The 16571-nt window shown below is 40.6% G+C and overlaps 1 protein-coding gene across 1 annotated transcript in view; it reads right to left on the bottom strand.

Moving 5' to 3' along the window:
• Positions 1-471: 471 nt before the first annotated feature.
• Positions 472-16571, bottom strand: part of LOC122564742 (NMDA receptor synaptonuclear signaling and neuronal migration factor) — a 110783-nt gene continuing 94683 nt past the window's right edge. The window contains exons 15-16 of the mRNA XM_043719893.2: positions 11340-11415; positions 472-9103 (exon numbers count right to left, since the gene is read on the bottom strand). Coding sequence (XP_043575828.2) covers positions 9006-9103; positions 11340-11415 — 174 coding nt within the window. The 3' untranslated portion in view covers positions 472-9005. The remainder of the gene's footprint in view (positions 9104-11339; positions 11416-16571) is intronic.

Genomic DNA, 16571 nt, shown 5'->3' on the forward strand with positions numbered 1-16571 from the left:
GACAAAACAGATGCAGGGAGTATTGGTTGGGGATCTAGTACCAGGAGTCTCAGTCTCAGGATTTGGTTAGACCTTCAGGACTCCGTTGAAAGGTTTCTTCAGTTAAAAGGTAGTGAATGATCACATTGGGATAGCAGAGCGGGCTCAAAGTGCAAAACAGCTAAATTTCTATATTTAATAATCTAACATCCATGAAATAAAGAAGCCCTGCTTCATGATCTTTGGGCTTGTCATGTGTTCAAATCGCATGTTACAATAAGATGGAGTAAGAGAAAGTGAGTATTTTAATGTAAGGCTTTAAGATGTCTTCAGGGTGTCTCAGAAACACTTCACAACCAGTTAAGTTCCTTCTGTGGTGTTGCTGTCATGTAGGCAATCAGAGGAAGTCTCGCCTGTGACTCACTGAATTGCTCCAAGGTGCATCATTTCACAGCTGTCTGAGATAAATAAAACACAGCAGAACTATTTGCGTCTTTTATTTCTCCCAAAACCGTTTATTAAATAACATCTCGAAACTGTAAAACGATAAAGATTATTCAAATCAGTACAGGATACAGAAAGTGCGGAGCTTGACAGCTCGAGAAGGAAACTGTACATTGATACATTAATCAGAGTGGTGGCTAAAACACACAAGTGAAAGAGATGGCATCCCTCGGCCTGGATCTGGCCAGACTGCTTCATAACTCATTGTTCTACAACACACTCAGACTTTGCAAAAGGACTGCTGTAAGGTCACAGACCCGAAATGCTAATTCCGTTGCTCTCTTGACAGATGCTGCCGAACGATCCCAGCTTATATTTAGTTCTGATTTCCAGCATCTGCAGTATTCGGCCTTTACCGAAAGGCTTCTCAATTTAGCCGCACACCGTATTTCTTAAGGCCAATCTTGCAAAAAATGGCAGACGTTTTATTTTGGAAGACTAAGCTATATGAGGTGGCAGATCAATGGAGGCAGGGCTGATCTCTCCCCACATTGCACTGGGTTTTTCTCGAGTCTGCCATACATTGGTGAGAAGCCAGGATGAGGTTTGGACAGTGGGACAACCTGTTTGGCATCAGCTTTCCAAACAGGGAGGCACATTGGTCATTTTCACACGTTTAGTCTCTACTTCAGAAAGCGGTGTTGTTTCCATTAGAGATTGACTAAAGAAGCAACATCGACTGGGGGAGAATCAAACTGACTTACATAGCGGCTGAGAGGAGTACATGAATGGGGACAAGGCAGAAATAGAGAGTTGGGGAAGAACTGAGTAAAGCCAGTTGTGTTCTTCAAGCTAAAGAATGAATTAGGTTGGATGCAGGTTTGTTAATGAAATGGGCTAGAGAGCAGGCTGATAACAGCAAGCAAACTGGAAGGATCAACGAAGAGGGCAAGACAGGACACAATGGGAATGGATAGCTGAAAATGATCACCTACACGATTCTGAGGTTATCGAAACAGTTAGTGTTAATGAGAAAGATGCTGAAAATGATATTTACTACAATTACAAAATGAACCCAGCTCCTCTGTAAAGTTTGCCCAACAACTTTGCACAAAAAAGGACAATTTGCTTTGCTGACTATCTGCCTCCCCATGAGACAATGCCCACTCCATCCCTCAAACCTAGGCACCTTTCACCCTGACAGAGCTGAAAATCCCTACACAACCTAGAACTAGCATTTGAATGAGGGATCAATCAACCTATAGCTACATTGCTGGGCTTCTGTATCACAAGTCTCACAGGCTCTTCTTTTTGATTAGACAAGTTGCCCACTTTCCCTTCATTTCCTTTGCAATTGCAGAATAAGTGAAAAGAAGTGTTTGGTCTGATGTGAGTAGTGTCCGTTCAAGAGGGAGTGAGGGAGCCATCTCATAATACCAACACTGCATTGTGACTTTATTGCTCAAAATGTTAAACACAGTTATTTCAGAGATAAAATAGAAAAATCCGTGTTTTAAAGAAACAATATAAACCATTAAAAGGCAAAGTGAAACAAACTCAGACATGACATGTGCCAGAAAACCAACCAAAGACTGATCTGAAACAGTCCTAACCAGTACTATGCCATCAAACGATCTGAACCAATTCCATGGGAAATATTAAACTATCTTAACCAACTCTATGCTAATCAAACTATCCTAATCTGCAACACACCAAATAATTAGTTTTTATTAACCACCAGCACTGTGGCAAATTCCAAACCTGCTTAACCAGCATCATAATCAAAGTGTCTCAACTGACACGGAATCAAATACCAAATTCCTACCAGTCCCAAATATCAACAGCTATACTTGGTTATTATGGCAGCAATATCAAATCATCAGTAACCTGTACAAAGCTAATCATCATCCCAGGCGCATTTTTCCAAATCTCAAACTTGACCAAGACCGTGCCAACTAATAAACATTTTTTAAAAGTGGTGACATTTTTTGAATTTTCCCACCCAACTCTGAACCAAATCAATTTATGGTCATTAAGGTTCCTCATAATCCAGACCAGCTGCATTGGAGGCTGCATATCAAATTCTCTTGGGTAACAACATATGAAATATCAAAATCACAGAATTGATGCCCTGCTGAATACGTTTGCACAAAACAGCCAGATTTAATTACTCAGCAGAATGTAAATACAGCGGACATCAATGGGTTGTGTTCATAGGTCAATGTGTATACATCCTGGATGCTAACAGCACTGGGTTGAAGGCTCAGTCGCTGCATACTGAGGCAGCAGCACCTGGAGCTGTGCTGATGTTTGCACAGACAGCAGTGATTAAGCTAGGCTGATGTTCTGCATTTGCACACAAAGCTGCTTTTTCCTTTGACTGTCCCTAGGAACCTCTTGATTGCTGATATCAACATCACTACACAGCTCCTTATTGACTGACCTTTTCAAATGCTTCCCATGAATCCTGATGGGCTGAATGTCTACATTGTGAAACAGAGCCAGTTTACATGCTGCTTCACTTTCATACCTTTCACACGAGTGCTGTCCCAACAGGTCAGAACCCAGATTCCTCACATGGTCAATTAATTCTTCACACACTATTCCAAGGCACATAGTGTGATTGCAAAGAGTTGCACAGTTTCTGTGGGAGGTACCCTCCTGACATGATAAGCTGCAGTGTTTGTGCTTTGGTGTCTGAACTTACCCTTTGAACAGGTACCACATCTAGTGATTTATTTGAACGCAGAACCAGCATTCTTCCTACCACTGTGACCTCTTCAGCTGGAGTCACAATATTCGGGTAAATTACACCACATACGATAAGTGAAGTAACCAGTGAAATTTACCACAGGAGGTCACACTGGGTTGGGGAATAGGAGGTGAGAAAAATATTCAGGAGTAGAGGAGGGACAAGTTAACAAAAGAAGGATCTTGTTCACCAAGATCTTGAAATGATTGCTAATTAACTGCGATTTAAAACATAAACTGGCCTCCGACACAAGACGTGACCTCTTAACACTGGTAAATGCAGCCCAGCTGAGGTCTGTTTACCTGAAGCAGCCTGTGAAATGCCGAACTTCACACTGCACACAGTCAGGGGCAGCAGCACTTGGCAGTGGATTTTAAATGTACTGAGATCTAAACGCCTGCTAAACAATAGCCTAAGCTCAATTATCACCATCTCACACTAATCACACGATAAATACTTCACATATACTGTACACTTGGACTGCAACTTGACAAAACCAGAACCTGACAGTATCAGAGAATGAAAAATGAATGGGGCAGGGTGACCATTTAGGAATTGGGAAATGGGAGATGATCACTGCTCAAATATGAAGATGAAGAGGATTTGAATTGATCACACTAAATGAATGTGTTAAAGGGTTTTTGTATTGTTTTATCACAGGCAAATAATTACTTTTACTTGTCAATGTGTTTCAGTGAGAAAATCACAGTCTCCTCCACAATTGCACACGCCTACTGGCATTAAATGGAGCTTAACTTCTTCCAGCCACTTCTGAGTGGTGCAGACAGAGAGATTCAAATTGAGAATAAATGAACAGTGCATAGGAACGCAGGAACTAGGAGCACGAGGGTACTGCAGCAAGTTAACTGCTTTCACCTTGATGCTGAGAGTAGGTGAATTCCAACAGCCAATCTCAAGATGAGTCACTGCTTCAATATGGCACATGTTTGGTGGCAGTCACTGTCTGCTGTGATTCAGTGGGTAGCACTCCCACTTCTGAGTCTGACACTTGTGGATTCAAGTCCTACTCCAGCAACTGAATCACACTGAGCTCAAGCTATCTTTCGGATGAGATGGGCCTGTCTTCCCTCTCAGATAAGCATGAACGATCCCATGGCACTATTCAAAGAGCATCTGAGACCTGACCAGTATTTGTCCATTAACCAATATCTAAAACAGAGGGTGTGGCATTGTTTGTGGGAGCTTACTTTGTCCAAATTTGCTTCTGCATTTCCTACATTACAACAGTGACTAGCTTCAAAACCAACTTCATTGATTGGAAGGTTCTTTGAGGTAATGAAGTGCACCATTTAGTGTCTTCCTTTTGTATTTATAATTTACTTTTCAATGATCAGAGCTCCTGTATTCTATTGGCTCAGGTACCTCAAAATAAAATCCCGTCTTGACAACATTAATCCCACATCAGCTTCTCTACCAGGACGAGGCAAAGGTCAGGCTTTTTTTTACTGATTGATTAATTTTGAAGTTTCAGTCCAGTCAGAATATAAAACCTGCTGCATGCACATTGAGAGGAGTCTCTAGCACTTTACCACATCACAACAATTTCCTCTTTCTCTATAAAGTAACATTCTTATCACCTGTGAATGACTCTATCAACATTTTCAGTAACTTGCAGGTGGTTTGACCATTGCAAAATATAAGTACAGTGAGTAGAACTGATTAAGGGGTTGCCTCTGAGAAAAATGACAGAAATGTCCCTTTGCTTCCTCTTGCAACATTAAAATCAAATATTGAGGTGGCGTGTGATCAGAATATGAAACTGTTAGACTCTCCCTTATGTTGTAGCATAAACAATAAAATCCAACTCAAACCCAACCCAATATAGATAGCCCTCACGACTTCCATAAGGTATGTAACGCTGGGTGTGTCAATGACTTAGAATTTAGGCACAGTTCGTCAAATCAAGTAAAATCTCACAGTTTTGGGGGGGTGGGGCTGTTGGAGTAGTAGGAACAATGGGTAGAGAGATGTGAATGGTTAAGTGAAAAGGTGTTGGATGGGTGGTTGGATAGAGGGAGTTTGAAGGAGAGTGCTGAGCCACTTACACTAGAACACAAAACAGCACTAAGCTCCATAGTGGAGAAGTTTGTTCTTTCAAAACTAGGTCAACTCTTAACAGAATATCTGAAATTGTAGTCAGTGATAATGTCAGTGGTAAAGCAGTTACAGGTATCCAATTAAGTGCAATTAAATGATATTTTGCTGAGGTGTACTGTCACCAACACACATCAATAGATTTCAATGCATTATAAGGGCTCACAGACAGCACCTGTCAGCATGAATGTTTGTACTGTGCACAGCACCCTTAGAATTGGTTTAGAAGTTCCACTTGTGACTGCCATCTCCAGTCTACTTCACCCACCCCCAACAAAATTCATTAAATAAAAATTCATTTTCCTTCTTCTAGAACTATACAGTTAATGTTTAACTCCTCAAGTGCTAGTCCTATTTATTATAATAAAGATTGTCGTACTACATAACTGACAAGAATTCAAGAATCATCAGCATTATATATCAGGCTATCAAGACCAACAGAGTCACTCAATGCAATAACCCTTATGCTGGCAATTTAACAAAGTATGGCTTCATAAAGTGAATTTAATGTGTTTCTATCCTTGTCAATCTAGTTTAATAATTAAAAAATTCAGCTTCAACAATCAGTCAAACAGGCTTAAAAATTTGCATTCTGCCCACGAGGGTACACATCTACCATTGATGTACGTGCGCGTGTTTTTTATGATATAATCGATATAATGCAGACATACAGAATGCATGATCTCCTACTGATCTAGGCACAATAAATCCCCACAATCTTGCTGCACTCATATCACAATTCGATTATTCAGTATGGATGTTGTGAAGGTTTCTACAAAAGTTACATCTCCTTCTTCTAACCAAACATTGGCTGTAATTATCATTATATGAGCATATCTTTCCTGGGGTCAGATGGGTTCATTTGGCTTGTCATCAGCTAAGTCAATTCATAAGATTGCACTCATCAACTACTCTGCACCGAACCTGCATAAGAATTAGCTTAATATTGACAATTAAGATAAATCAATAAAAGTACAATTTTGCAAAAAACAGTCTAATTCAATCTTGAAAGGTTTGTTGTAGGTATTAATCAACTTTCAGACCATTGGGTCAGTATTAAATTTAAGGATGAAACCATTAAGATATGAATTTAGCAACTGCGCAGGCCTCAGTGCTGAGCAGCAGTAAGCCATGAGTTAATTTACATTCAATGCAGGCAGTAATGAAATGAGGGAACTCCAGGATCATCATGTTAAATCATTTACAAAATGATTTAACTCCTTTCTCCAAGCTAAGGGTACCATTTTGCCAAGATTAAAGATGGGTGGGAGGGACATCAGGCTCAACTTCTGAGGTCTCCTTCCATAATGATGGACATCATCAATAATTCATGGAATTAGCTAGGGGGGAGAAAAGTACTCATTTTAAACACCAAGTTCATCCAGCACTTCCCATAAACGGACAAGTCCCTATATTGGTGGCAGTGACCCAGTTGTCAGTGAGGTACTGTAAGAGATTAGAGAGGGGAACAACAGCAGAGTGCATCAGTTAAATCTGCAATGTTACATTCACTTAAATTGTAGAAGTAGGTCATTTAGCCTTAGGGTTAGATGAGTAAAAGGTAAATTTAAAAGCATGAATATCCAGGGGGAGTTCATGTCTCCAGATTGTCTACTTTCATTCTAATAGAAGATCCATTCTAATTCCTGGACAAACAGCATTAGCAGTGTTCATGCCACCTCTCCAGGTTTCTACAGATTTCACATTAATATTTCTGGAGGAAATTTAATTCCTGAGACTGATTATTGTGACGAAATGTTTTCAATGCTTGTAATGGGCCTTCCTCAGGGAAACCCTGAAATTAGTTAAAGAATCGACTTGACACTAACATGAAGCATGTCTGGATGTCTTTGGAGGGATTAATTAAGGTGGAGTGAATGGTCTTCCACATCTCCAATTCATTTGTGATTCTTGTGTTTGTACATTGCTTCCAATGCTTTCAGTTTTATATATTTAGTTTCATTGATTACTGGTGAGCAATTATGTTGAATTTTATTTGTATATAAACACTTAACATGCCTATCTGATATTTTCTTCAAAAGGACTAACTGCCATTAAAGTAGTGGAAAAGATCATCTGCCATAACCTCACAGCAATATCATAGTGTTTGACAAAGGATGTATTGAAGAAAACTGTGATTAAGAAACCAGTTTGATGCTCATGGCATGTATTGGGCCTCAGGAGGTTAATATAATTAGCTTTCACTGAACCTGTGAACACAACAGATACAGTTTGGCATGGAGATGAGCTTAAGTGTTGGATAATTTTGCTGAAAGAAAAATCAGGACCTTACTGCTTAAATCTCACCAGAAGAGCAGAAGGAGTTACCTGAAAGACAGCTATTGGAAATGAGTTTGAGAATTTCCCCTTCAAATACAACTACAATGGAACACACACTGGAATATTCTTCACTAAAAGACCTCAGGCTATAGCAATATCTTAATAAAGGGGCAGTTTCTAAACTTGACAACCTAACCTAGATCAGAATAATAAAAGATTTCCACAATAATGATAAGCAGTCACTTTAAGAATCCTTTTTCCCATGACTATATTATGGAGTATAAATGACCTTCAAATGAAATCAAGGCCAGTGTGTCAATCAATAAATGTCAACAGCTCATTCAGACCTTCAACAAAGCAACCAAGCTATCCTCAAGTTGTCCAAACTGGACAAAAAAGACTATCTCCAAAGCAGATGAAAGCATGGTGCTGGTGTTCAGAACAGATGTTGATTGCACCCAGCTCCTCCCACAGGCAATCCTTTTATTAATCATTTTACCCACTAAAATAATTTTTGATTCCTCATGATCATTATGGTCCACCTTCAATCAGTGTTGCTAAAAACGCAATAAAACCTGGAGTAGGTGTCACCGTTACTCTGGAATACTTGTTAGACACACAAATATTAAAACTGTATTCCACACAGTAAGAACTATGAGGTTACTTCATCACCCTTTGATGCTTCCAACTGGAGGGTCAGACTTAGAATGTTGTGAACAAAGAAATTGTTTCCTTTCATGCTTATTATTACTGCTTGAGCACAAACTGAAGGCAATGTTAACGGAATCCATTACATCATACTGCCAAATTGATGAAATATCCTCCTAACTACTGAGACACTCTTAGCCACTAACTCTTATAATTAGCACTACTCAATTAAAAATCCAATGTTCCTATATTCAATAATTAAAAAAAAACTTCAGCTTTTATCTTTCATGAAGTCTGCCTTCACATGGAGGTCCTCAAGGACATCTCACAGACACCCCAGTCTGCGCACAGTTTTCAGATCAGGCCTGTGGGTAATTTAGAATTTTCCATCGCTAGAACCTTCAAAGAATCTTATTTAGCACTCTCTGGTTTTCCCAGGATTCCAACAACTAACTATTCAGTCCTGTCTTTTGCGTAAGGAGTTCAGGATGAAATAAAAAATACCCTGAACTCACTTCTTTTGACCTGAATTGGCAACATTCCGCAGAAATAAAAATTCTGATTCCTGATCCTTCTATTCAAAGAGAAAAGGGCCCTAACATCTCCACGCCATTCTTCTCTCGACTTCCATTAAGCCTTTCTTTGTCGGAACAAGACATAACAGAGATGTTTTCTGCCTCTTCTCAATCGCTTCCGAGACCCTCTATTTGCCTCCAGAACTGAGGAGACGTCGTTCTCGATAAGAGCGTTTACAAGTGATTATTCCAATTCTGAGCTTTCTCATGCCTCACAAGATGTCATCATAGTCCAGTAGCTTTGAATGCTGCCTGGATTTCCACAGTCTATACAGACGGAAGTCAAAGTATGTCTCGATCATCCGCTTCCCTGTAATTCAAAATAACAACCTACAGTAAATGGGTTCAACAAAGACAGTGCTCAAAACATTAACAGGAAAACACAACCAAAGTATTTTAGATCTTGTCATTCTTATTACTTAGCAATCAGGAAGTCTGCACTTTATGATTTTCTTCATTCAGGGCTCCACTAAACCTTTGGAAACTGTCGCTTCAAAAACTTTCTAATGCCCGTTTTGAGAGAACAAGAAAATCACAACATCCCTTGTGTTGAAATCTCCAATGAAGCTATTAAGCCATCTGGTCCTCCCCCTTACAATCCCTATGGCCCCTCCATGCTAATTCAATTTTCAAACTGTGATCTCAGAACATCCAAGGAATCCGTAGCTTTGAATCTCCGATCAATCACTATAATAGGATAATGATAGCCTTCCGGAAATGTTAACAAAGACCTCCAAGCAACTGCCTGAATAGATGGTTCTTACCTACATTCTTACCTACACCAGATGCCCTGCTAATTAATGTTGTCCAGTAATCGGTGCTTTCCTAACAAGATATTGCCATTCACATTCAAGTTTGGGCAGTATTGTGACTTAGTGGTTAACATTGCTACCTCACAGCACCAGGGACCTGGGTTCCATTCCAGCCTCGGATGACTATCTGTGTGCAATGTGCACATTAGAACAGATCATAGAATCCTTACAGGGTGGAAGGAGACCATTCAGCCCATCGGGTCCACACCGACCCCCTACCGCTACCCTATTCCAGTAATCCTGCATTTCCCATCATAAACCCACCTAATCTGCACATCCCTGGGCAATTTAACAAGACCAATCCACCTGACCTGCACATCTTTGGACTGTGGAAGGAAAGTGGAGCACCTGGAGGAAACCCACGCAGACACTGGGAGATTGCTCAAACTCCAGATGGACAATCGCTCAAGGGTGGAATCAAACCCAGGTCCTGGGGCCGCAAGGCAGCAGTGTGAGCCACTGAGCCATTCAATGTCTACTTGGGGTTCTTCCCACAGTCCAAAGATGTGCAGGTTAGGTAGATTGGCCATGCTAAATTGCCCATACTGTGCAGGGATGTGTGGGTTTGCCATGGGAAATGCAGGGTTACAGGAATAGTGTAGGCGGTGGGTCTAGGTGGGATGCTCTTTGGAGGCCTGATGTGGACACGATGGACTGAATGGCCTGCTTCCACACTGTAGGGATTTCTATAATTCTGTGATATACGAAGTATAAAGACCATGGGATTTAAAAATAAAACTTCAGATTTTGGTAGATTATGTAAACCTTACCTGCTCTTCAGCAGTGTTTACATTTACTCCATCAATTTGTGGCTCCCGAACTAGAGGGTAAAGCCCTTGGACATTAAAACATAGAAAGTAGGAGCAGGAATAGGCCACTTTGTCCTTTAGCCCAACTAACGCAGTACCCTGTTAGGGTACCCAGATCTAACTCAGTACCCTGTTTCCACTTTCTCTGAGTATGCGTTGATCCCTAACAGCTATATCCAACTCTATATTGAAAACATCAAACGTTTTGGCCTAACCTACTTTCTGCAACAGAGAATTCCGCAGGCTCACCACTCTCTGCTTGAAGTAACTTCACTTCATCTCAGTCCTAAATGGCCTCCTCTGTACCCTTAGACTGTGACCCTGAGGTCTGTTTGGAGAGAAAATGAGGTCTGCAGATGCTGGAGATCAGAGATGGAAATGTGTTGCTGGAAAAGCGCAGCAGGTCAGGCAGCATCTAGGGAACAGAAGAAGGGCTAATGCCCGAAACGTCGATTCTCCTGTTCCCTGAGGTCTGTTTGTCCAAATGGCCTGGGTAAATTCTGTTTTCCTGTGTGATTTATACTCAATCTCTTCCTTCTGCAGCAATCATTGCATCTATCACAAAGGAATGTTGGCATTTATATCATGCCCCATTTCCTATCTTAAAGATCTGTGTGGCCAAAATCTAGCCGTGTGTTTGTTTGGCATCACTGTGGTTGACGTTTTTTATTTCTCCTCCCTCATGCTCAGATCAGGTTTCGTAAAATAAGAAAAAATCATAAATCTAAGCAAAATTCTTTCAGCTATACAAACTAACAGGCAATACTTTTATAAAAAGAACAAACCTTCCATTTATTAGCTCGTGAGAGTGAACATCTCTACCATGAGACATGTTTTGAAAAGCCTCAATCCTCTGAATATTTTCTCTGATGAACACTGAAGGATTTACTATGCTTTTGAGAGAACAGGATCACTTCATTCATACCTTGTGCTGAAAGCTCCAACGGAGATTCAAAGGATATTCGGTGAGGAGTCATCAAGGTAGCTAAGCTCCGAAAAAGCTGAAAGCAACAAGCAATAGCTTCAAAGTGTGAAGGACATGGAGTACACAAGCCCAATGATACAGTTTCTGAGAACCTGTCACCACCAGCTCACAAATTATCTAAGTCCGCGGTCCGTTTAGATCTACAGATGTTAGACAGTTAAAATAATTATTGTTTACAGGCCCACAGAAGTGTTTCCTTCACAGACAAGATCCCCATTAATGACACAGAGTGTTCACCTCTTGGTGGAAGGTCATAGAGAAGTACAGCACATAAACAGACCCTTCAGTCCAACTTGTTCATGCCGACCAGCTATCCTAACCTAAACTAGTCCCATTTGCCAGTATTTGGCCCATATTCCTCTAAATCCTTTCTATTCAAACGCCCATCCAGATGCCTTTTAAATGCTGGAATTGTATCAGAATCCATCACTTCCTCTGGCAGCTCATTCCATACCTGTACCACCCTCTGCGTGAAAAGGTTGCCCCTGAGGTCTCTTTTATATCTTTCCCCTCTCACCTTAAACTTATGCCCTGTAGTTCTGGGCTCCCCAGCCCAGGGAAAAGACTATCTATTTATCCTATCGATTACTGCCCTGAATTGCAGCACAAGCCCGAAATCTTGATGAAAAGGGAGATTCAGCTGTTTGTTGTGTACTCATCACAACAAATGCAAGAATGCTACATTTCAAATGATCACAACAATTTACCCTCCAGAAGAAAAAGGTGTTGAATGCTTAGCCAGTTGAGTCTGATTGGCCGAGGCATTGCCTTGGAGAAAGCAACAGGGCTCCCCAAGCTCCCAGGTACTTCAAAAAAGATACAAGGTTTGAACACAATTCGCTTGTATATGCGGAGAATGTGACAGTGTGTGAATGCACATCACCTCCAGTGAGTTTAAGTGAATCACATTATAAGCTGTACTCGTTACTTTAAATCAGGCGTTAGCACAGCTATAACTGAATGTAGCTGAAAATGTGTTGCTGGAAAAGCGCAGCAGGTCGGGCAGCATCCAAGGAACAGGAGACTGAATGTAGTCAGGATTATTCATCAAGGTGCTGCTTACTAGTGCAAGAACATCTAATGGTAGTCATTATGTTTTGGATTCTGTAGGTGTGGATCAGTTGAATAGGCTCCATACTGTGTCTCGAGTGTGGTGCTGGAAAAGCACAGCAGGTCAGGCAGCATCAAAGGAGCTGGAGAATCAACATTTTGGGCAAGAACCCTTCATCAGGAACCTGATGTAGGGCTCTAGCCTGAAATGTTTATACTCCTGCTCCTCGGATGCTGCCTGATCTGCTGTGCTTTTCCAGCACCACACTCTCGTCACTGGTCTCCAGCATCTGCAGTCCTCGCTTTCTCCCAGTTGACTTTATACTGTGTCTGTCTGTTATTAGATGTGCTTCCATAATTGAAAGTATGTTACAATGCAAGCTAGTCGCCTCAATTAAAGAGATAGCTGGTTGCTAATACTGACTCCTCTCCTCAGCATTATTTTGTACACTGGACCTACTGATCAGATGCAATCTTTGCAGAGACTTCGTTCAGTAACTATATAAATGAGGATGATGGGTGGCATTTGTGGAAGTTGCAGATCCAGAAAAAAAAGAGATAATCTCAAAAACACAGGAAGACGGAAAAGAGGACAGATCCAGAGAGAAAGATATGGGAAGGGAGATGACCAAACTCTTAAAAGAGAGAGGAAGACAGAGACCAAGGAGGCAGTGAAAACATGCTTGAAGAAAAGTATGGACTGAACTGTCAGAGAGAGATACTTAGAGAAGGACAGGGCGAGAGGCAACTTTCTTAATGAAAGAGAGAGATGGACAGAATTCCTAATCTACCAGCACTGTATTCAAATGACATTTTTAAATCAGAAAATGCAAATTTGGTCCTAAACTGGCCCTTTGCAAAACTTAATCACTTAGTCTCACTTCCTTGTATTTTCTCTGTAATCCTTCCATATATTGCCTCTTCAGATAATCATTCAACATTATTCCAAGTGAATCAGCCTCAGGCAGGCCATTCTACATCCTAAACCCTTGCAGATTCCCCTCCTGTTGCTGTAGCCTCTTTTGATAATCATCTTAACCTGCGTCCTCTACATCCAGATGCTTCCATCAGTGTGGTGGATGTGGGTACACTTACAATATTTAAAACACATTTAGATAAGTACATGAATACATTAGCAGGTGGGAATAGTTTATTCTGGGATTATGGTCGGCACGGACTGGTTGGACCATGGGTCGTTTTCCATGCGGTATGACTCTATCTCAGGATGCAGTTCATGGCAAAGGGCCAGTGGAAATTCATAAGCTCCTATCCCGCAAAGACTGAATTCAATGAATACAAAATGAAGACGAATAAATTTTTACAGGAAATGGGTAACAAAGGTTACAGAATCGAAGTGCAGTTAAGATACAGATAACAGAATATCAGAAGAGGCTTTGTGGGTTGAATGATCTATTCCTGTTCCAGATAGAATGAAAGATGCAGTGAGTAAGGAATAAACAGAGATGAAAGGAGACACAGCAGCGTAGGCAGAGAGGGAAAAGACAGTGAGGAAGAAACAGACTGAGACAAAGGCATTTAGAGATATGTAGGAAGACACGTAGGAGATAGCAGAACAATCACAGAGGGCTCAATCGAGAGACAGGCAGAAAGACAAGCAGGTTGCAGGGTCATGCAGAGAGAGAGATGTCAAGTCAGAGATATGCAAAAAGACAGTGGGGAGAGAATGATAGCCAAAGACAGACATAGAAACAATAGTCTGTGAAGTTGTAGGCTGACAAATGGTGAGTGATATTGAAATGACATAAATACCAGGTAATGACCATCCCCAACAAGAGAGAATGTAAACAGTGCCTCTTGACATTTAATGGCATTATATCTTTGAATCCTCTGCTAACAACATCCTGGGAATTATCACTGACCATAAACAGATCTAGATTAACAACATAAATTCAAGAGCAAGTCAGAGGCTAGGAATTCTGCAGTGACCGATTCACTTTCTGACTTCCCAGAGCCTGTCCAACAAGGCACAAATCAACAGCGTGATGGAATACTCCCAATATGGCCTGGAGAAGTGCAATTCCAACTCAAGAAGCTTGACACTATCCAGGACAAAGCTGCCTGCTTGAATGGTACTATCTCCATAAATATCCACTCCCTCCACCACTGATGCTCAGTCCACCAACACTCAGTAACACCAGTGTGTACTAGCTACAAGATGCACTGCATAAATTCATCAAGGTTCCTTTGACAACATCTTTCAAACCCATGTCACTTACCACCTAGTTGAACTAGAGTGATTTATTCATGGGAACACCACCACCTGCAAGTTGCTCTCTAAGCCACTTACTATCATGACTCAGAAATATATCAGCATTCCTTTAGCATGTTTGGGATCTCCCTCCCAAATTTCACTGGTGGTCTACCTACAGCAAGTGGATGACAGCATTTCAAGAAGACATCTCATCACCATTTTTTCCAGGGCAACTGGGGATGGAAAATCAATACTGGTCGAGTGATTCTGTGACACCCCATCAAGAAATTTTAAAACAAGACAGAAATAGACAGGCAGACACAGGATAAGTGAGATTTTTATATATATATATATATACACACATATATGAGAGAGAGAGAGAAAAAGAGATGTTTTATATATATCTCTACATAATAGATACATATACTATATGTTATAATCTAGATAATACATACATATAGATATAGATATATCTATATATAGATATCTTAGAGAGAGAAAAAGAGAGAGAAAGAAAGAATCAAAAGACAGAGAGAAATAAAGTCATGGAGAGTCAGGTAAAAATCAGAACGACACAGACATGGTGATAAGAAATCGACACAGACAGAATATCATACGAAGATCAAGGTAGAAAGAAATGCAGCAGCTAAGGAAATCAACAGAGAGAGATCACCCTCAGGAGGCAGAAGAGAGAGTTTGTGAGAGAGTCAGAAACATCAAAGAAAGCAGAAATAAAGAGACAGACTGAAACATAATAGAATTGCTGAATTCTCAGTGGACAAACACAAAAAGCAGTCAAACAAAGGAAGAGGAATAAAAGGTGGTGGACAAGGGAGAGCGTGTCAATCAGGTAGTTGATAATCTGCTTGTAGATTAAGTGGCTGATGAGATCCTTTTATATCCCGTAATAATACCATCACCTGAGGTGTTAAAAGTTAAAAGTACATTACTGGTAAAATGTGTTTATCTCTTCGTCCCAATTATCTTCACAATTGGACAAATGTCATGTGCCTGTTGCTTGCAGCAAAGAAAATCATTTTATCTTCAGGGTGATCTGGACAAGACTAAATTGACTATTACAATTGCCTTTCCTTTGGGTAATTCAAAGAAAACAAATATAAAATGTAGATTTAGAAAAGGAGTCACGTCTTTAACCTTAACAACTCAGACTTATTGATCACATTTATGATCTTCTCAAAAGTAGGCTGCTTTGTCAGTCAGGTTTATCAAGTGTTGCTGATCAATGATGGATAATACATCACACAGCAGCAGAAATGGAAAAACCTGCAGGCACTCAGCAGCAGACGGGTAGATCAAATAAACAAGGATTGTGGCTTGCTTGCTTCGAGATTACCACCAATGCTGCAAGTCTCCACATGAGCACATATGGAAGCCATTTGACACATCATGGCTATGCCAGCTGTGGAAGAACTATCCAATCAGTTCCACTCCCTTGCTCAAAGCCATAGCCGCTGCAATTGTTTTTTGATGTTCACGAATCTAACTCCATTTGGAAGCCATTGCTGAATGTGTTTCTAGCATCCCTTCAGACTGTACATTCCAGTTCAGAACAACTCATGCATAAATTAAATTCTCCTCACACCGTCTCTGGTTCTGATCTAGTTGTCAGTGGAAACTCTCTTAGGAATATAGGAACAGGAGTAGATCATTCAGCTGGTCAGGACTACTCTGCCATTCAACAAGATCATAGCTGATCAAACATGTTTGTTGCCTTTTACCCATACTATTTCCATACTTTTATACTACTGACAATCAAAAATGTATTAACCTCTCCTTTAAACACATTCAAAGACTGAACTTCCCCAGCCCTCTGAGGGAGAGAATTCCAAAGATATACCATTTTCTAAATAATAAAAAAACTTGTTCTCATTTCAGTCCTAAATTATACC

The sequence above is a fragment of the Chiloscyllium plagiosum genome, unplaced genomic scaffold, assembly GCF_037043375.1.
Source record: "Chiloscyllium plagiosum isolate Xiang-an unplaced genomic scaffold, Cpla_swu_hap1 HiC_scaffold_21, whole genome shotgun sequence".
In the NCBI taxonomy this organism is placed as follows: domain Eukaryota; kingdom Metazoa; phylum Chordata; class Chondrichthyes; order Orectolobiformes; family Hemiscylliidae; genus Chiloscyllium; species Chiloscyllium plagiosum.